Below are 21,938 nucleotides of genomic sequence, written 5' to 3'. Positions count from 1 at the left end.
GCTCCTTCCCTGCTGCCATCAGACTTTTGAATGGACCTAACTTTCACTTTTCTACACCCTAGCTATGACTGTAATACTACATTCTGCACTCTCTGCTTTCCTTCTCCATGAACAGTATGCTTTGCCTGTGTAGCACGCAAAAAGCAATACTTTTCACAGCATACTAATACGTGTGACAATAATAAATCAAATCAAAAATCAGCTAGCCAATAACCATTGGGCAAAGTATGCACGTTGGCTGATCCTTTATCTAGTTACCCTGCCTCTGAGCCAGGCAGTCCGAGTGATTGGAGAATGGCAGTGGGCCAGCATTGATTGCCCATCCCTGATTATTCTTGAACTGAGTGGCTTGCTCAACCATGTTGCTGTGTAGGCCAGACCTGGTAAGCTTAGTAGCTTTCAGATCTTCAGAGAGACAGAAGAGTACGACATTGCAAGAATTTTAATACCAGATTTTTATTGGTTTCAAATTTCACTCTCTGCCATGGTGGGATTTGAACCCAGATCTCTGAATTACTAGCCCAGTGAAAATACCACTGCGCCACCACTTCCCCCACATTGAATCTGCTTCCGTTGTCCTGTCCAGCAGCCCATTCCAGATCATCATCATTTCCTGCAATAAAATTAAAATTCTCTTTATCAACCTCACTGGGTTTTTTGCTAACTATCAGTCCATTGGTTACTGACCTTACTTCCAGGGAGCCACTTTCTTATTCAGGATTTTCAAAGTAAGTTTATTTATTTCCAACCAAAAGAGAAAATGCTGGAAAATCTCAGGAGGTCTGGCAGCACCTGTGAGGAGAAAAAAGATGATCCTTTGTCCAAGCTTTGACAAAGGGTCGTCTGGACTTGAAATATCAGCTCTTTTCTCCTGACAGATGCTGTCAGACCTGCTGAGATTTTCCAGCACTTTCTCTTTCGGTTTCAGATTCCAGCATCCACAGTAATTTGCTTTTATCCAAGTTTGTTTATTTCCTGTGGAGGCCTTGGTGGCAAAGTAACTAATTTGGATTTAAACAAGGAGCTGAATTAACTTACCCCCTTTCCCCACTAGGTATCCCAGAAGGGTTTGGCATCGACCTGCAGCCTTCGGAGAACCCGGTGGAAGGTGAGAGCATGAAGCTACGGTGCAACGCGGACAACTACACGTACGAGAACCTCCGGTGGTACCGGCTCCTGCCCAGCGCCCTTGAGGGGGAGCTTGGAGACCCTCCGGCCCTGGAGTGTAAGAGCATGCATCTGTTCGCCAAGGAAATGCAAGGAGTGATGACAATGGACTCGCGGATGAAAGGCTTGGCGCTGGAACTTCAGATCCCGAGCATTACTCTGAACGATGAGGGGGATTACGTGTGTGAGGTACAGAATAAGAAAACTGGGGAGAAACATTGCCACAAGAAATACATCTTAGTGCGAGGTGAGTGCCACAGGCATAAAGAACAGATACATAGGGAGGTGACCATCTCATTAAAAGCACTGCATCCTAGGCAGCTGGTGTAATAAGTCTTCAAAAGCCAAAGTCCCTTCACCAAAATCCCTTTATTTACAATTCCAACAGCAGTACACAGAGTGCTCGCAGTCAGCAGTCTACCTTCGGGAGTGCCAGAGGAACTGACACACCCGGTTAAAAACAAGGAAATACTCCCTGATTGGCCCATCAATTGACTCCTTAATCAGGGAGTTCATATTCCGATAGGCCAACCTCAATGGCCTGATTGAAATCATTACAGATGGAAGAATATACAAATTGGTTCACATTTATTTAGCCCCATTTAAAAGAGCACCACCAATGAAATCTGTTGTAACGGAGGGAGAGATGGCAGCCAATCTGCACACAGATGTAATAAAGACCAGATAGTCTATATTTGTGACAAAGGTTGAGGGGTAAATATTGGACCAGAAACACTGGGGAGAACTAACCTGCTTATCTTCAAATAGTGCCTGTGGATACTTTAATTCCATCTGAAAAGCCAGTTGAAGACCTGATGCTGCAGGGTTGATGGAACCTGTAGATTCCTAAAGCAGCACTGGTTCAATACCAGGTCATTTCTCTCTGTACACTGTCCCATTAAAAAGTCATGATGTGGATGTGCTGGCGTAAAACCTGGTGTTGTCAGACTTTTTACTGCCATTAAAAAGTCACGGGGCAACTACAACATAGATTAGATGCAAAGTCAAGTTCAGTCTACATTGTAAACACTGTTGTTAACAAGCAGTTCATTAATGCCCCGCAGGGGCATATCTTTTCCAGTCTGGCCTGTGTATGATTCCAGTTCTGCACTATGTGATTTACCAATGCTTTTAGATAGCAGTCCCAAGAAAATATTTGACAAAGGAAACTTTTGTACTATCAAAAAAGCATGCCAAAGGGCAGTCAGGGATGGACAATAAATGTTGACCTAGCCAGCGATGCCCACATCCTGTGAATTAATTTTTTAAAAACTTTTGCGGAACTGTGTTGAGATCCTTGACGGTGTGTGTGTGTGTGTGTGTGTGTGTGTGTGTGTGTGTGTATATAAGAGTGTCTGCGTGTAACACGTGTGTGCATGTGTGTGTGTAAGTGTGTGTGTGCGTGTGTGTGTTTGTGTGTATATGAGTGTGTGTGTATGCATAAGAATGCACATGTGTATGTATGCACATGTGTGTGCATGTGCGTGTGTGTGTGTGTGTAAGAGTGCATGTGTATGAATGTGTGTGTGTATGTGTGTGTGCGTAAGTGTATGTGTTTCTGAGCTTGAGATTACTCTGTATCAGTTCTACCTGATTCTAAGTCCAAAGCCTTCCTGCAGCTCAGGAGAAGCCGAATCTGCTCGTCAACCTGACCGATGTCTCGGTCAATGTCAGTGACTCCATCAAGATGAACTGTCGAACCACTGGAACACCCCAACCCACCATCATCTGGTTCAAAGATGAAAAACCACTCCATGAACTCTCAGGTAAGATACCAGAGGCAGATTTTACATGGGGAGAGACAGCAGGATGCAGTGTACAGAGAGACCTGGGGAAGAGGTGGCTTTTATTCCAAACTGGATATAAAGTAGGAAAGGCTTGCAGCTGTACAGGGCGTTGGTGAGACTGCACCTCGGGTACAGTGCGCAGTTTTGGTCTCCTTACTTAAGGATGGATATACTTTCATTGAAAGCAGCTCAGAGACGTTTCACTGGGCTGAGTCCTAGGATGAAGGATTTGAGGTAAGGTTGAGCAGGTTGGGCCCATCATATCGTTGGAGTTTAGAAGAATGAGAGGAGATTTTTATCACAAAATTGTTACAGAAGGAGGCCATTCAGCCCATTGTGTCTGTGCCAGCTCTTTGAATGAGCATTTCACCTGGTTCCTTTCTCCTGCTGGGACGTGGGAAGAATTGGATAATTCTACCAACGAGCTGCCGATGGGCTGAATGGTCTCCTCCTGTGCTGTACAGTTTTGTGATTCAGTGTGTATTGCCTGCTGATGGGCTGGGGCTTGTCTGTTGCCTCTTGACTTGGGGTTATGGGAATAGGCCTGGTTGGGATTGTGGTCGCTGCAGACCCGATGGGCCGAATGGCCTCCTTTTGCACTACAGGGTTTCTATGATTCTATGAATCAGTTGGACGAAGCTACTAGAAGAAGATCCTTACCAGGAAAGTGGAGCTGAAAATGAGGAAATGTGGAGGTGATTGGAGGGGATTGGAGTGGGGGGGGGGGAGACAAAAACAATCTCATGCAACATGTGTTTGTATCAAGGGGTCATCCTCACAGAGCAGAACCAAACGTTGACCATCCAGCGAGCGCAAGAGGAGGACTCTGGACTGTACAAGTGCTTCGCCTGTAACTCCAAGGGCTGCGTGAATTCATCTGCCACCATCTCTGTCGAAGGTCAGTCATCACTTTCACATCAAAAGCAGATTCATTGAAGGGAAGCAGAGCAGAGCGAGGAGCAATGATTGATCCCCATGGCTTGACTTGCTGGCTCATGGTGCCCACCATTTTGGGGTCTTTGTCAGCAGGGGCTCATCTGGAGCCTTGATGCTTGATGAAGACTCTCAGGGGGACATGAGCTTGAGGTTCCTAAGTCAATGAAGTCACTGTTGTGCAGTAATGTCATAAATACGGTACATGGTGCCTAGCAAGATCCCAAAAATATGCAGTATGACGGTGATCAGATAACCTATTTTTAATGATGTTGGTTGAGGCATAAAAAATGATTAAGGACACCAGGGAAACCTCCCCTATTCCTCTTCAAAACAGTGCCATGGAATCTTTTATATCCACGAAAGAGGGAAGACTGGGCTTCAGTTTAAACTCTCACCCCAAAACTGGCACCTCTGACAGTTCAGCACTCCCTCAGTACTGGCACCCGAGTGTTGGTCAAGTTTATGTGTTCAGCTCTCTGTCATGGGATTTGAAACCGCAAACTTTTGACTCACAAACAAGAGTGCTACCTGGCTAAATTGGCAGCCATCTTGTTTGGTTACTTCTGTTCAGTACCAGTCTCTTGGCTGGTTGTGACAAGCCTTCTTCTTGAACCATTGCAATCCATGTGGTGAAAGTGCCCTCACAGGGTTTTGACCCAATGGTGACGAATTCAACATAGGTGTATGTGCAAGTTGGGTTAGTTTGTGACTTAAAAGGGGAACTCGGGTGTTTGTGGTGTTCCTGTGGTGATGTCATCACTCTTGGTGCTGACGCCCATAGCTTGAGAGTTGCTACCTTGGAATAGTAGAATAATTTCAGTGTCAGTAAACTCAGACATTCCAGAGCCTGCCTTCAATAGAGGGCCACTTTTCCCAAACAATTTCCCTTTCTCTGGGTTGTGTGCTGCTCTTCATGGTTATGTCACATGACAGGAAGAGACCATTTCTTTTAACAGGAAATTAAAGCATGAGGTCACATCAGATGATAGCAAACTCAGATTGGCAGTACCCTGGGTAACTATGTGTATAGCTACAAATCGAGGCTTAATTGATGGAGAGAATCTGAACTAGATCTTTGATATTTTGATATGTTAAACCTTTAGTATTGTTAATCAATAAATATTTCCTAGAAAGCTTTAATTGAAACATGGACAACTTGCCTATACGTAACAGTTTAACATAGTAAAATGTCTCAGTGCTTTCATCGTGCATTATCAGGCAAGAGTTGACACAAAGTGAGATAAGAGACCAAAAGATTGGTCAAAGAAGGAGCTTTTCAGATGTGTCTTAAAGGAAGAAGGTGAGAAGGAGAGATTTAAAGATCGAAGAAATTCCAGACCTTAGAGACCTGACAGCTCTGGGATGTGCAAGGGGCCAGAGTTGGAGAAGGTCTTAATTCTTGCTGGGCAAGTCTCCATAGCTGTTGCTCAGCCTTCAACACATTATCTGTTCTTGATGTGTGAGAGCCGCCTGGTCTCTGAGTATTGGTTAGCCTATTGACCATTGGGGTGCCAAATCCCAGTCATGGCCCACTGATCCTCTGCCAATTTTTGCTTTAAGAACTTGCGGACTGCAAGTGACCACTGGATCAGGGTCATTAGTGAAGACTTACGCAGTCAAAGAGCCCGTCAGCATTTGTGAAAGACTGTGGGTGCCCTTGAAACTGTTATTCCAGTGATAGTCAATACATTCAATGGGGATACTTCCTCAAATTAAAACCCGTAAAGCACTGAAGGAGGCCATTCAGTCCACCACAGCTATCCTAACCCTTTGAAAATATCATGCTTTGTCCCAAATCCCCTTTTTTATCTCTAACCCTATAAGTTCAAGGAGTTGTCAAACTCCATTTGAAAATTGTTTATTGCGCCAGTTTTCATAATATTTTTAGCTCAAATATTACAGAATATACTCAAAAAAATTTATCATCTGTCATTTTAGGTTAGATGTATTGGCCTTGCTAAATTGCTCCTCAGTATCATGGGGACTAGCTAGGATAAATTAATGGGGTTATGGGGGTAGGACCTGGTTGGAATTGTGGCCAGTGCAGACCTGACAGGCCGAATGGCCTCCTTCTGCATTGTAGGATTCTATGATCTAAAGCTCAACGTCAGGCAGGCCAGAACAGCCTATTTAATCAGCACCCTATCCACTACCTCCAACATTCACTCCCTCCATCACTGACACACAGTGGCAGCCGTGTGCACCACCTACAAGATGCGCTGCAGAAGCTCATCCAAGATTCCTGTGACAGCACCTTCCAAACACTACCATCCCGATTGACAAGGCCAACAGTCACCACACTCTGGAAGGTGAGTGGATTGGAGGGGAACTTCCAGACTTGGAAATACCTCACCATTCCCTCACTGCCTCTAGGTCAAACTGCCTAATAGCACAGTGGGTTCACCTACATCACATGGACGCAGCGGTTCAAGATCGCAGCTCACCACCACCTTCTCAAGGGCATTGGAAATGGGAAACAAAGACCGGCCCAGCCAGCGACAGCCACGTCCCGTAATAGGATAAAAAAAACACTTTGCCAGCAATTCAAAGTTCATGACCTTGACTTGACCCTTCCTCTCTGCTAAAAACGACAATGGCAGCATTAACTTTCTAGGTGACATAGAATAGATCGTTTTCAACAAAGCAAAGCTTTAAAGAGGCTTCCATTCTTAATGTGACTCTCTTGTTCACTTGTTTGTGTTCCCATTCCCAAACAGGAGGTGATGATAAATCAAATATCGAAGTTGTGATCCTAGTTGGGACTGGAGTTATTGCAGTCTTCTTCTGGGTCCTACTCATCCTCATCTTCTGTAATGTCAAGCGGGTAAGATTCCTTGGGGTAAGTCACGCAGTGGGTTAATCTTTTCTATTTTAATAAATTTAGACTCAATGTGCAATCTTCATTCTTTTAACTCACTTTCCCAAAATCTCTGAACTGTGCAAGAGTTCACTGCCACCTGCCGCGCAAACTGAGGAACTTCTCCCCTCCTTCAGACCACCTTCCCTCAGTCTCCCCTCCTTCAGACCACCTTCCCTCAGTCTCCCCTCCTTCAGACCACCTTCCCTCAGTCTCCCCTCCTTCAGACCACCTTCCCTCAGTCTCCCCTCCTTCAGACCACCTTCCCTCAGTCTCCCCTCCCTCAGTCTCCCCTCCCTCAGTCTCCCCTCCCTCAGTCTCCCCTCCCTCAGTCTCCCCTCCCTCAGTCTCCCCTCCCTCAGTCTCCCCTCCCTCAGTCTCCCCTCCCTCAGTCTCCCCTCCCTCAGTCTCCCCTCCCTCAGTCTCCCCTCCCTCAGTCTCCCCTCCCTCAGTCTCCCCTCCCTCAGTCTCCCCTCCCTCAGTCTCTGCTCCAATCTGTGGGACTACACCCTCCTTCAGTGTTTCCTCCCTCAGTGTCCCCTCCCACAGTCCCCCTGCCTCACTTTCTCCTCCCTCAGTCTCCTCTGCCTCAGTCCCCTCTCCCTCAGTCTCCCCTCCCTCAATCCTCTCTCCCTCGGTCGCCCCTCCTTCAGTACCGCCCTCCCTCAGTGTCCCCTCCTTCAATTCCCCCCTCAGTGTCCCCTCCCTCAGTGTCCCCTCCCTCAGTGTCCCCTCCCTCAGTGTCCCCTCCCTCAGTGTCCCCTCCCTCAGTGTCCCCTCTCCCTCAGTGTCCCCTCTCCGTCAGTTTCCCCTCCCTCAGTCCCCCTTCTCTCAGCCTTCCCTCCCTTACTCGCACCCCCCCCACCTCCATTTTCTCTTCTGCCGTTTCTCCTGTAATTTCAGAACGAGATCCTCAGGATGTTAGAAACTTTAAAACCAGTTAAGTACTTTCTGACTTGCGGTCAAGGTTACAACATAGCAAACATGGCAGCCATTTTGCACACAGCAAGATCCCACAACAGCAATTGATAAATGACGGTGTTTAGCGATGTTGGTTGAGGGGTAAATGTTTCATTTCTGACAGTTCAGGGCTTCTCCTGAACCTCTGACAGAGCAGCGGACCCTCAGCGATGAACCTCTAGCAATGCAGAACTCCCTCAGTGCTCCCTCTCTGACAGTGCTGCCTTCCCCCAGTAGCAGCCCTCCAACAGTGCAGCACTCGAGAACACCTGAGAATACAAGAAGTAGGAGCAGGAGTCCACATGGCCCAACGAGCCTGCTCCACCATTCAATATAGTCAAGGCTGACTTTGGACTTACACTCCATTTTCCCAACCATTCCCAAATCCCTCAAAAAGACAAAAAATCCATCTATCCCAGCTTTCAATATATTCAACAATAGAGAGTCCACAGCCTTCAGGTGTAGAGAATTCCATTGATTCACAACCCTTTGAGTGAAGTAATTTCTCGTCACCTCCATCCTAAATGATCGGCCCCTTATCCTGAGACTGGGCCCTTGTGTTTTATATTTCCCCAACCAGCAGAAACAATCTCTCATCCTGTCAAAACTCGTCAGAATTTTGTAAGTTACAATGAGATCGCTTCTCATTCTTCTAAACTCCAGAAAAATACAGACTTAATTTAATCAGCCTGTCATTTTAAGACAAACCCCTCATCCCAGCATCCAATCTAGTGAACCTTTGCTGTACCACCTCCAATGTAAGTACATTCTTTCAGGAGACAAAAACTGCACAAAATATTCTAATATGGTCTCACCAAAACTGTCTAAAGTTGTAGTCAGACGTGTTGTTCCTGTATTCCAATTCCCTTTGTAATAGAGGCCAATATGTCACTTGTTTTCCTAGTTGCTTGCTGCACCTGCGTGATAACTTTGTGTTCCTTGTTCAAGCAACCCCAAGTCCCTTTGAACAGCGACACTTACAACCTTCTCAGCCCTGAGCTAAAGGCTCATTCCCTTGAGCAAGGACAATATCACACACACTTCTTGCTCCCTATCTCTGTCCAGAGATCCTATTGGTGGCAATTGGGTGCAGTGATTGTGAGTTAACGTGCACTATAGTCCCCAAGGACCAATAGCTATCCCTGTGCTAATCTCACACACGTTGACAGCTCAAAATCAGCAACTTCAGGAGAGGAGGAGACAAATAAGTGCGAAACACTGCGGGATGCTGGAATCTGAAACAAAAACAGAAAAATGCTGGAAAATCTCAGCAGGTCTGACAACATCTGTAGAGAGAGAATGGAGTCAACATTTCAAGTCTAGATGACCCTTTGTCACCACTCCGTCAGACCCTTCTCTCTGACGAAGGGTCATTGAGATTTGAAACGATGGCTCTACTCTCTCTCTGTCCATGGATGCTGTGATGTGGAGATAGATGCCGGTGTTGGACTGGGCTGGACACAGTAAGAAGTCTCACGACACCAGATTAAAGTCCAACAGGTTTATTTGGAATCACGAACTTTTGGAGCGCTTCTCCACTCACCTGAGGAAGGAGCAGCGTTCCGAAAGCTTGTTATTCCAAATAAACCCGTTAGACTTTAACCTGGTGTTGTGAGACTCCTTACTGTGTCCACAGAGGCTGATGTGGGTATGCCGGCGTTGGACTGGCGTAAACACAGTAAAAAGTCTGACAACACCAGGTTTTAGTCCAACCTATTTATTTGATAATATACTCGCAAGCTTTCGGGTTAGCCCCTTCGTCAGGTGAATGGAGAGTTCTGGCCTCAGACAGAGCATATAAAGCACAGACAGTTTAGAGATTACTGATTAGAATGCGAATCCTTACACCTAACCTGCTGTTCAAGACCTGAAGTGGCTGATAATGTGAGTGGAAGGAGCACTGATCACAGTTTAAAGAGATGTGTATTGTCTCCAGACAGTACAGTAAGTGAGGTTTTGCAAACCCAGGCAAGTCACGGGGGTTACAGATAGTGCAACATGAACCCAAGATCCCTGTTGAGACCGTCCTCATGTGTGCGGAACTTGGCCTCTGACCTTCAGGTAAGCATTCTCCAAGGCGGCCTTCACGACACACGACAGCGCAGAGTCGCTGAACAGAGACTGATAGCCAAGTTCCGCACACATGAGGACGGTCTCAACAGGGATCTTGGGTTCATGTCGCACTATCTGTAACCCCCGTGACTTGCCTGGGTTTGCAAAACCTCACTTACTGTACTGTCTGGAGACAATACACATCTCTTTAAACTGTGATCAGTGCTCCTTCCACTCACATTATCAGCCACTTCAGGTCTTGAACAGCAGGTTAGGTGTAAGGATTCGCATTCTAATCAGTAATCTCTAAACTGTCTGTGCTTTATATGCTCTGTCTGAGGCCAGAACTCTCCATTCACCTGACGAAGGGGCTAACCTGAAAGCTTGCGAGTATATTATCAAATAAATAGGTTGGACTAAAACCTGGTGTTGTGAGACTCCTTACTGTGTCCACAGAGGCTGTCAGACCCGCTGAGATTTTCCGGCATTTTTCCGTCTTTGTTGAGGAATCGGAATTTGTTTTGAATGTAACAGCTGAGGATCGGACAGAAATCTAACTCGGTGACCTATGTTTCAGACTAGCCCAGCCGATATTAAAACGGGATACTTGTCGATAATCATGGATCCAGATGAGATCCCGCTGGATGAGCAGTGCGAGTACCTGCCCTATGATTCCAGCAAATGGGAGTTCCCACGGGACCGGCTGCGACTAGGTGAGATCCTCTCTTCCCCCCCCCCCGCAGCGGGCTGAAGCGGGCTGTCCAAAGCTTTTAAATAGCTAATCAGCCCCTAAATCCCTGATTCCGGCTGTCTGTTTTCAGGCAAAACCCTGGGACACGGAGCGTTTGGGAAAGTTGTTGAAGCCTCAGCTTTTGGGATTGACAAAAGCAGCAGCTGCAAGACCGTGGCGGTGAAAATGTTAAAAGGTTAGACTGCGATTCGTTAAGCAGGGCCGATGTAAAAATATTCGACCAGGTGTCCCCCCCCCCGTAATCCCTCAATCCCAGCAATTAACTTCATCATGTCTCAACTCCAACGAATCACCAGATTCCTCAATCACTCACACACCTTTTCCTCTTATCCCTCAACCCCACCTACCCACTATTCTCCTTTAGAGAAGAATAGCTGCCGTCTTCATTCACTCTGAGCCTGTGTCTGACTCCAGAGCCACACAAACCTGTAGGTTCAATCCTGACGCCCCTCTGAAGTCGCTTAACAAGACTCAGAATGTATACTGAACCCACTTCCAATGCTTCAGCAAGAGGGTTCACCAGCCACTCCCCGGGTGGCAATTAGGGATGGGTGGTAACTGCAGGCACTGTTGCTGATGTCCACATCCTGAGGATGAATGATGGCCATGTTAAAATATTAGCAAAGGAGTATAGTACGAACAAATTTGGCAGCTGAATAGAAATAGCACAGGGAGGAATTTCCGCTGACTCTAGTGATGATATAATGGATCCAAACTGTGGGAATTTCCCAGGACAACTCAGTTATCAGACTTCTGCCTGACTTAAAGCATTTAAATGAACAAATAAGATCCGACAGTTATGATTTTTATACTCATTCACAGAGTCTGGGCATCCCAGGCAGGCCATCATTTATTCCCCATCGCTAGTTGCCTTTGACAAGGAGATGGCAAGCTGCCTTCCTGAACCTCTGCAGCCCGTGTGGTGTAGGTACACCCACAGTGCTGTTAGAGAATGGGTCCCAGGATTTTGACCCAGCCACGGTGAAGGAACAGCGATGTATTTCCAAGTCAGGATGGGTGAGTGATTTGGAGGAGAACTTGCAAATGGCAGAGTTCCAGATATCTGCTGCGCTTGTTCTTCTAGGCGGTAGAAATCACAGATCTACTCACCTCAAAATTCAGGTCTCTGAACTACTCTTATAGCCATAGTTTGTGTATGGCCGACAGTTGAAATGATTGTGTGCTCCAGATAAGAGAATGGGAGGAAATGGGGTAATGTTATCAGTGGACTGTATCGATGGTACCTTTGTGGTTTAATGTAGATGTGAACTCTTTGGTGTTTAGATGGAGCCACAGCGAATGAACACAAAGCACTGATGTCAGAACTGAAGATTCTCATTCACATTGGAAACCATCTCAATGTTGTCAACCTCCTTGGAGCCTGCACAAAAGCCAATGGTAAACAGGAAGACCAGGGACTATTGTGTTAATCTCTGTCACTCTCATTAAAGGCATGGCATTCTGTATTGTTCATCTGCACCACTTCATATTGTTCACACATTGTCCAACCATCCCTGTCTTACCAACCTACATTCACACATCATCTTAATCTAAAAATTATTGTGCTTGCTTTCAAATTCTCCACCCATCACCCTCTGTATATCTCGGAAACCCTTTCCATCCTACAACCTTGAGATATATCTGCAGTCCAACAATTTTGATGCCTTACTTATCCCTGATTTTCAATTGCTCTGCCATTATTGACTATGCCTTCAGCTGCCTAGGCCAAAGTTCTGGAATTTCCTCCCTGTACCCCCCTGCCCCTCAACCCCTCTCCTAAGCCGTGGGTATTGAGTTTTTGGCCAACAGCTATAACATCTATTTATGTCAAACTTTGCTTGGTAATTCCTGCTGCGAAGCACCTTTTGTCATTTTATTCCATTAAAGGTGCCATATAAACGCACATTGTAGTTGTTGCACTAAATCAGGCATTCTCTTCAATTTCAACATATAACGATGACTCCAAACATATCAGCACTTTGCCTTTTAGCCTTGTTTAGTTAATGAGCGTGGGTTTTCTTTCAAGAACAAGGTGGCAACAGAATTGGGAGAAATTTTCCATTGGCTTCCCAGTCTCCACAGCCCTTTGAGGGGAACGAGTTCCAGGTTTTCATTATCCTTTGTGCTTCCAGACGTCACCCTAGAAGAGCCCAGCTCTAAGTTTATACAGGCACAATAGACCCGGGTTCAATTCCAGCCTCGGGTCACTGTGTGGAGTCTGCATGTCCTCCCCATGTCTGCATGGGTTACCTCCAAGTGCTCCGGTGTCCTCCCACAGTCCAGAGATAATGCTGGTTAGATGAATCGGCGATGCTAAATTACCCCTTAGTGTCCCAAGTTGTGCAGGTTGGATGGACTTGCCATGGTAAATGTGTGGAGTTAGGGGGACAGGGTGAGGAGAGGACCTGGGTGAGATGCTCTGTCAGAGAGTTGGTGCAGACTCGATGGGCCAAATGGCCTTCTTCTGTACTGTAGGGATTCTATGAAATTTCCTTTGATCATCTTAAACACCTCGATGAGGTCACACCTGCGTCCTGGACATTTCAATAACTTGTCAAATTGGGCGTCCCATCTTTCTTTACAAGTAAATTCTCGGCATCACCCATTAGGTGGGAATTAATTTTCCACACCCAACGCCCTGGAGACAACTCATGAAGGTCAACCAATTCTGTCTTTACTTAACGGAGCCTTTCTCACCAGGTCACAGAATTCACAGGGTATGTCACTGTGTGTATTGGTTCTCAGCTACAGCTGATGATGGGCGAGGTATCAAGACTTACCCTGATCTCTCTTCCTAACTATTCTCAGGGAGCCAATGATCATTGCTTGTTGGATTTTACACTGAATCTTAGTTCAACAAATGGTGTTTTATTTTTAGGAACGAGGCACTGAGTGATCCTGTGACACTCAAATGCATCACAAATTATTTACTGTCTTCCAATTCTGGTGCAGTTACAGAAGAACATCTGCTTCCTTTGTTGATTACCGGACAGATGTGAATGTGGAATAATAGCGACGTGCATTTAAATATAGTTTCACACCCAGTTATTCTGTTGAAATCTACAAATGGCTTCATCTGATGATAAAGTTTCATCAAGGAAGGATATATTGGCCTTGGAGCGAGCGCAGCGTAGATTTACCGGAATGATTCCGAGATTCCAAGGTTGCAAGGATAAATGACACATCACGGATTATAAGCACTAGAAATTAGAAGTTTAAGGGGGTGACTTGTTCAAACATTTTCAAGATATTAACAGAAACAGGGATGGTAGATTGGGAGAAACTATTTATACTAATCAGGAAGTCCAGGACTCAATTTCTAATCCTCTTCCCACACCAAGTGAGGGGGTGGCACAGTGACCCAGTGGTTAGCACTCCTGCCTCACAGTCTCAGGGACCTGGGTTCAATTCCCAGCTTAGGTCACTGTCTGTGTGGAGTCTGCATGTTTTCCCTGTCTCTGTGTGGTTTTCCTCCGGGTGCTCCGGTTTCCTCCCACAGTCCGAAAGATGTGCTGCTTAGGTGCATTGGCCGTGCTAAATTCTCCCTGGGGGTACCCGAACTGGCATCGGAGTGTGGCAACCAGGGGATTTTCACAGTAACTTCATCGCAGTGTTAATGTAAGCCTACTGATGACAATAATAAACTTTAGTAAGGCAGAGTTTTATTTATTTCTATAGCCAGTAATTCACATAATAGGTTGCTCATCTGTCACCAGAGGCTTGTGGCTTGAGGGGCACCACTCCAAGTCAAGCATGGCTGACGAGGAGTCTCTCCCACTCCTACTGCCAGCCATTGGTGTGTTTGGAAGGATTTTGCAGGTTGACATTCAACCTGTTTTTTTCCTTGTTATGAAAGCACCTTCCTTGGCCAAGAAGTCCTGGGGTGGGACTTAAACCCAGAGCCTCTGGCTTAGAGGCAGGAACACAGCCCGTTACACCACAAGATCTGCTGAGGCCCAACATAGAGTCAAAAATTAGAGCTAGTGCTTTCAGGAGCAAAACCAGGAAACTCTTCTACATCTAATTCACTAATGTCCTTCAAAGAAGGAAATCGTAGGAATCTGCACTGATAACAATCCCACCGAGGCCCCACTCCCGTATTTATCACGCTAACCCCTCTAATTTACACATCCTAGGACACCAAGTGGCAATTTAGCATGGCCAGAGCACCTGACCACATATCTTTGGATGGTGGGAGGAAACCGGAGCACCCAGAGGAAACCCATGCAGACACAGGAAGAATGTGCAAATCCCACACGGAAAGTGACCCAAGCCAGGAATCGAACCCAGGTCCATGGAGCTGTGAGGCAGCAGGGCTAATCACTGTGCTACCGTGCCACCCATCTGCAGTCCTTACCTGATCTGGCCTACATGTGACTCCAGATCCACAACAACGTAGTTGGTTCTGAAATGGCCTAGCAAACCACTCAGTTCAAAGACATTTGGGGATGCGCTATAAATGCTGGCCCAGCCAACGACATCCACGTCCCATGAAAGAATCAAAAAATACAAAGGATAGAAGCGGTTTCCTCAAGCAGCAAATGATATAAGATCGATTGTTAGTTTTAAAGCTGAAATTGATAGATTTATGTTAGTCAACGATATTAAGACACATGGAGCAAAGACAGCTCTGCGGAGCTAGACCACAAATCATCCACAAACTCTGGAATAAGCTTGAATAATTGTTCTTATCACCTTTTCCAGGTTCTAAAAGACCTGAGCTAGCTAAAATTGGTATAGTACTGGAGGAGCAGACGGCAATGTTGTGCGTTTCATTAACACTCCTCACTCTGTACTGTTTCAGGTCCTTTGATGGTGATTGTGGAATACTGTAAATATGGAAACCTTTCCCACTACCTGAGGAGCAAACGTGAAGATTTCATCCCCTACAGGGTAATGTTACCCCACTCACACCACCTGCACCTCCCTGTATCGTCAATGTGTCCAAATGAAGCCTTATTGTCCAGTCTACGACTTTATCCTTTGTTAAGATCTTAAGACTCCTTGCGCCTCTCAGATTTCTCTTACTCCTGCCATCGTGATTGAATCATAGAATTGTACAGTTACAGATTACAGAGGCCATTTGGCCCATCATGCCTGTGATGGCTCTCTGAATTGGTTTTATTAGTTGTCCACCTCTCTGTTGCTCTTCCTCTACAACCCTGCAAATTCTGATCTCTTCAACTACTTGTTCAATATCCGTTTGGAAGTTCCAACTGAATCTCTTTCAAGCAGCGCGTTCCAGATCACAACAACTCATTGGATGAAGAACATTCCTTCATCTACCCTCTGGTTCTTTTCCCAATTATCATAAATCTGTGTTCTCTGGTTAGCAACAATCCCATGAGCGGAAACAACTCCATTAATAGACCTCAATATTAAACATAGAGACTTTGCCCATTTTGCCGTGACTTTGCTCATTAAATTGACCCACTTTTTTTTCCTGCTCTTTCCTGAATTTGTCCTGGATCACGAACCTTAAACTTGACCACCCCCCTCCCTCCCCCCCACAACCAGAAGAGGAAATGGTCCTTCTGGTCATTGAAAAGGAGGAGACAGAGACAATGCCTGAATGGCACCAAGGTTAGGGCAGCTCAGTGGCACAGTGGTTAGCACTGCTGCCACACAGCGCCAGGGATTTGGGTTCAATTCCCAGCTTGGGTGATTGTTGTATGGAGTTTGCACATTCTCGTGTGTCTGTGTGGGTTTCCTCCTACACTCCAAAGATGTGCGAGTTAGGTTGATTGGCCATGCTAAATTGACCCTTAGGGTCAGGAGGACTAGTTAGGATTAATGCATGGTGTTACGGGGATAGGGCCTTGGTGGGATTATGTCGGTGTCGACTCAATGGACCAAATGGCCTCTTTCTGCACTGTAGGATTTATGATTCTATGAAGATTCTTTGTAAGACGCTAGTGTGTTGCATGATTACTTGCAGAATAAGAAAGAAAGATTTTGCTCTTCTATGTCTCTTCTCACAACCTCAGACCATCCCAATTCGCTTTCCAGTCTCTGAAATGTGGTCACTGTTGCAGTGGAAGAAATGCAGCAGCTAAATTGCACACAGCCTGGGCCCACAAAAAAGCAATAAATTAATCCCAGAGAATTTACCATTTAGTGATATTGGTTGAGGGAACCAGTAATGGTCAGAGGACCTGAGAGAACTTCCTTGCTGCCCTATAAAATAGAGCTGCAGGATCTTTTACATCTGCTTAACAGGAGAGAGGGGCCTTGATTTTAAGTGGCATCGCCTCCAACAGATGGACTCTTGCTGGGTCGAGGCCTTGAGGGAGCAATGGTAGGCAAATGGGACGGAGATACAGATCAGCCATGGTGTGACTGAAGTGGCAGAACAGGCTTGAGGAACTGAATGGTCTCCTCATGTTCCTAACCCTATATCTGATCTGGAGTGTAGGGGGAGCTTTACCCTCTAACTAACCTGCTAGAGCATTCCAGATGTGACCAGTTGACTGTTGTGCCACAGGACCGGGCTACCAAGATGAGGAATCAGGTGATCTCAATGGTGGAGGTCGTGAGAGGATTGGACAGCAGGAGCCGGGGCCATCCCAGTGAGAATGCAGTCTGTAAACGGGCTGCAGTGGAGAAAATCCTCAGTCACCCTGAGGACCTGGTGGAAGGTGAGACTGACTTGATTTCAGATATCAAACGGTATAATTGATTAACAACTTTGGAGTAAATTTAGAACAAACTACCCAGCTAAACTATTCCTTCTTGTGAAAGGTGTCACACGTGGGTGATCATTAATAAATCTCCACATGGGCTTTGTGAAGTACGGGTATTAAAAGTGAGCGGAGCTTGCTCAATGGGAGATAAGCAACAGGAGTTAAAACCTGTGCTCACAGCCTGCAGTAGGTATTGTAGTTCCGGAGAGCAGGACTTGTGTTGCTCTAAGTCACAAATGTGACCTTTTCTTTGTGTTAAATGAAGCTGTGTGATACCGGAATACTTTCCCAGGTGAGATTATTACAAAAGGTTTCAATCCAAAATTCACAAGTTAGATGAAGGAGTGGAAATTGGGAGAACTTTTCAACAAATGGGTGAACAATTTGATGGTTAAGTCACCAGGAAAAGGGATAACTGGAATGAAGGGAAAATTAGACTTGTTTCTGGAGGAGAAAGTGATTGAAATATACGGGGAGAAGGTGGGAGCATGGGATACGGGGCGAAGGTGGGAGCGTGGGATACGGGGCGAAGGTGGGAGCGTGGGATACGGGGCGAAGGTGGGAGCATGGGATACGGGGCGAAGGTGGGAGCGTGGGATATGGGAAAGGGGAGAAGGTGAGAGCATGGGATATGGGGAGAAGGTGGGTGTGTGGAAAATGAGAAGGTGGGCAGATGGCAAGCTGGCAGGATGGCAAGCTGGCATTTATTGCCCATTCCTAATTGCCCTTCAACAGGTGGTGGTGAGTTATCTACATCTGAGAGAAGTTAGGAGTCAACATATTGCTGTGGGCCTGGAGTCACACATAGGCCAGACCTGGGATGGTAGTCAGAGTTCCTCCCATAAAAGACATTGGTAAATGGACAGTTTTTTTTTGCAACAACTGGTTCATGGACCATTAATAGTGAGACTGATATTTTGTTCCAGATTTATTCATTAATTGAGTTTAAATTCCTCCAGCAACCCTGGTGAGATTTGAACTTGTATCTCCAGACCATTAACCTTGGCCTCTGGATTGCGAGTCCATCAACATTACCACCATATTCCTGTCCCTCAGATATGATGAGAAAGTGGATAGGTGGGATTGAGGGATATGGTGAGAAGGTGTGAGGTGGGATTGAGGGATATGATGATGAGATGGGTAAGTGGGATTGAGGGATATGGTGAGATGGTGTATAGGTGGGATTGAGGTATATGGTGAGACGGTGTGTGGTGGGATTGAGGGATATGATGATGAGATGGGTAAGTGGGATTGAGGGACATGGTGACACGGTGTATAGGTGAGATTGAGGGTTCTGGGAGAAGGTTGGTAAGTCGGATTGAGGGATGTGGTGAGAAGGTGGGTAGGTGATTATGTGTATCTTAACGTAATTGGCAACAATGCTTGGATAGGAACAGTGTAGAAAAATCACACATTGTTACCAGATGGTATAATAGGGTTATTATTCAGCATTGTAACTGAGGACTCTGAACTGGAACTTTTTCATTGTTCCTGAACCCATAAACCTGTTTCTCTCTGACAGTTGATGACCTCTGGCAATGCCCCCTGACCCTGGTTGACCTGATCTGCTACAGCTTCCAAGTGGCTCGTGGGATGGAGTTCCTGGCGTCCAGAAAGGTGAGGACCCCAATTTTTTTGGCTCATGCCAAGGTGTTTCTGAGGGCACAGAACAGGTCCACAAGACCATAGACCATAAGACATAGGAGCAGAATTAGGCCACTCGGCCCATCGAGTCTACTCCGCCATTCAATCGTGGTTGATATTTTTCTCATCCCCATTCTCCTGCCTTTCCCCCATAACGCCTGATCCCCTTGTTGATCAAGAACCTATCTATCCCTGTCTTAAAGAAGCTCAGTGACTTGGCATCCACATCCTTCTGCGGCAATCAGTTCCACAGATTCACCACTCTCTGGCTGAAGAAATTCCTCATCTCTGTTTTAAAGGATTGTCTATTTAGCCTGGGATTGTTCTCTCTGGTTCTAGTTTTTCCTACTATTGGAAACATCCTCTCCATGTCCACTCTATCCAGGCCTCGCAGTATCCTGTAAATTTCAATAAGATTGAAACTCATCCTTCTAAACTCCAACGAGTACAGACCCAGAGTCCTCAACCATTCCTCATATGTCAAGCTCTTCATTCTAGGGATCATTCTTGTGAATCTCCTCTGGACCCACATCCACAGGCCAGCACATCCTTCCTTAGATGCAGGGCCCAAATCTGCTCACAATGCTCCAAATGGGGTCTGACCAGAGCGTATACAGCCTGAGAAGTACATCCCTGCTCTTGTATTCTCACCCTCTCGACATGAATGCTAACATTGCATTTGGCTTCCTAACTGCCAACTGAACCTGCACGTCCTGGTCCCAGTCCTGGTATTTCATCCAAAAATCTGCTCTTCCCTGGCCTAGATTTTGTAAATCAGCAGCTATTTTGAAAGGGAATCAGATGGATAATTGAAGGAGAAACGTTTACAGGTGTATGGGGAAAGGACAATGGGGAGTTGTTGCATCATAGAGCTAGCACATGTAGGCTGGACTGAATGGCCTCCAGCTCCTCTGTGATTTGAGAATGGGGAATAATCAGAAACAAGCTTAGTACCAATAACAAGACATTTCTCTTCCAGCAGCATTCAGCAAGTAGTAATCATGAGTCAGAACAGTGCAGCAACCAGCAGTATAGCTCAATGTTGCTTGGTGGCAGTGGAGCAGCCAGCAGTATAGCTCAGTGCTGTTTGGTGCCATTAATCTAAAGCAGGTACCAGAATCTCCGACGGAAACATTAAAGGTGTCTCCCTACATCATAATAATGACCTTCACATCAAAAAAAATTGGTGGTAAGGCATTTTGGAATGTCTTGAGGCCATGGAAGACACTAAAGATAATATTTCTGCCTTTCCTGCCTTCTGTCTCTCTTGTCATGCCTATAGAATCATTAGATGCCCACCGTGTATCCAGCCCTTTGAGTTTCCTACACTTACTGAGTCCTCTGTACTTTGACTTTCTCAATTGGCGAGAAAAGATTGTCCATCTTGCATAGATAGCTCTTCATTGCCACCTGCTGCTGAAGATTCAGATGGATATTATTCCAGCTCATCTGTTTTGTTTTTGCTATAAAGCTGCCTGAAACCTTCAGCCCAAAGGCAACATTTCAATGAGCCCTGTTTGTCCCCCAGTTCAAGTCTCTGCTGACCAATTACCAAATACACGTAGGACCGATTTTACTTTCTAACATCAAATCAATATCTGCAACACACATGGGCTTTATTATAGTTTCTTTTTGAAATATAAAATTGGCAAACACTTAGCCCACTGATCGAATCACATCGAGTTTCGAGATGAACTTGAATAAGTCCTCGGAGACGGAAGTCTCTTCACCAGAATTCCTTTATCTACAAGATCCAATAACACTATACAGAACGTTCTCAGTGAGCAGTCTACATCCAGAGTGCCAGCAAAATTGACACTCCTGTTTAAATGCAGAGCATGGAGCTCTATGATTGGACCATCAATTTGGCCCTTAATCAGGGAAGTTTATTTATTCATGTCACAAGTAGGCTTAGACTAATGCTGCAATGAAGTTGCTGTGAAAATCCCCTAGTCACCACACTCCGGCCCCCGTTTGGGTGCACTGAGGGGCAATTCAACATGACCAATCCACTTAAACAGCACGTCTTTCAGACTGTGGGAGGAAACTGGAGCACCCAGAGGAAACCCACACAGACATGGGGAGAACTTGCAGACTCCGCACAGACATTGACCCAATCCAGGAATTGAAACTGGGTCCCTGGCGCTGTGAGGCAGCAGTGCTAACCACCGTGCCACCCCTTCTGTTTGTCCCCCAGTTCAAGCATCTACTGAACAATTAACAAATTCATACAGGTTTTACCTTCTTACAGCAGATCAATATCTGCAACCCACATGGGCTTTGTTATATTTTAAATATAAAATTGGCAAACACTGAGCCAACTGATCAGATCACATTGAGTTTCAAAATGAACTTGAATAAGTCCTCGGAGGCAGAAGCCCCTGCACCAGAATTCCTTCGTTAACAAGATCCAACAACGCTATACAGAGCATTCACAGCGTGCAGTCTACATCCAGAGTGCCAGAGGAACTGGCACTCCTGTTTAAATACAGAGCATGGAGCTCCCTGATTAGGCCATCAATTTAGCCCTTAATCAGGAAGTTCATATTTAAGCAGGCCAACCTCAATTGCCTGATTAAAGTCATTTACAAATGCCAAAGCCATTGATGAGATGATGCTGAACCTGGATTAGAAAGACTAGTGATGGGAGGAAAAGGGCATTTGAGGGGAAAAGGGGATTTTGGAGGGAAGACTTGAGGGAAGAGAGATTTCCACAGAATTGAGGTTCTGGGAAAGAATGCAGTAGCTTGGGACACAGTGTGACGGATCTCAGTTGTAATACAATGAGGTCAAAGGAAGGAGGTAGCGTGTGGAAGATGGGAGAGAGGGATAGTAAATGGGATGGGGAATTTGGAGTTTAGGGAGGAGCTCCTCCTTCAGGAACAATTCAGCGACCACGGACTTCAGTTTGGTCCATGCTTGGCAAAGTACTGCAGTGGTTTGCTGTTACATTCTGCAATATGGCTGACCAGGAAACTCTGTCTTACCACCTGCCATCAAGAACATTGGAAGGATTTGCGGGCTGATTGGCCATGTTTTGAACATGTTTTCCTTGCTCATCAAATCCTGGAGTGAGACTTGAACCCAGAACCTCTAACTCA

At 45.8% G+C, this 21,938-nt stretch overlaps 1 protein-coding gene across 1 annotated transcript in view; it reads left to right on the top strand.

Annotated features, from left to right (window-relative positions):
• flt4 (fms related receptor tyrosine kinase 4) overlaps window positions 1–21,938 on the top strand; it is a 201,439-nt gene that overhangs the window by 162,181 nt on the left and 17,320 nt on the right. Inside the window, exons 14-23 of the mRNA XM_080201284.1 lie at window positions 1,055–1,414; window positions 2,787–2,933; window positions 3,721–3,852; window positions 6,608–6,729; window positions 10,337–10,472; window positions 10,581–10,685; window positions 11,795–11,908; window positions 15,315–15,403; window positions 16,995–17,148; window positions 18,716–18,810. Coding sequence (XP_080057410.1) covers window positions 1,055–1,414; window positions 2,787–2,933; window positions 3,721–3,852; window positions 6,608–6,729; window positions 10,337–10,472; window positions 10,581–10,685; window positions 11,795–11,908; window positions 15,315–15,403; window positions 16,995–17,148; window positions 18,716–18,810 — 1,454 coding nt within the window. The remainder of the gene's footprint in view (window positions 1–1,054; window positions 1,415–2,786; window positions 2,934–3,720; window positions 3,853–6,607; window positions 6,730–10,336; window positions 10,473–10,580; window positions 10,686–11,794; window positions 11,909–15,314; window positions 15,404–16,994; window positions 17,149–18,715; window positions 18,811–21,938) is intronic.

The sequence above is a fragment of the Carcharhinus amblyrhynchos genome, chromosome 13 (genome assembly GCF_965287045.1).
Source record: "Carcharhinus amblyrhynchos chromosome 13, sCarAmb.v2.hapA, whole genome shotgun sequence".
Taxonomy (NCBI): Eukaryota; Metazoa; Chordata; class Chondrichthyes; order Carcharhiniformes; family Carcharhinidae; genus Carcharhinus; species Carcharhinus amblyrhynchos.
Note: the sequence above shows the minus strand (reverse complement) of the source record. Positions and strands in the feature narration are given on the sequence as shown.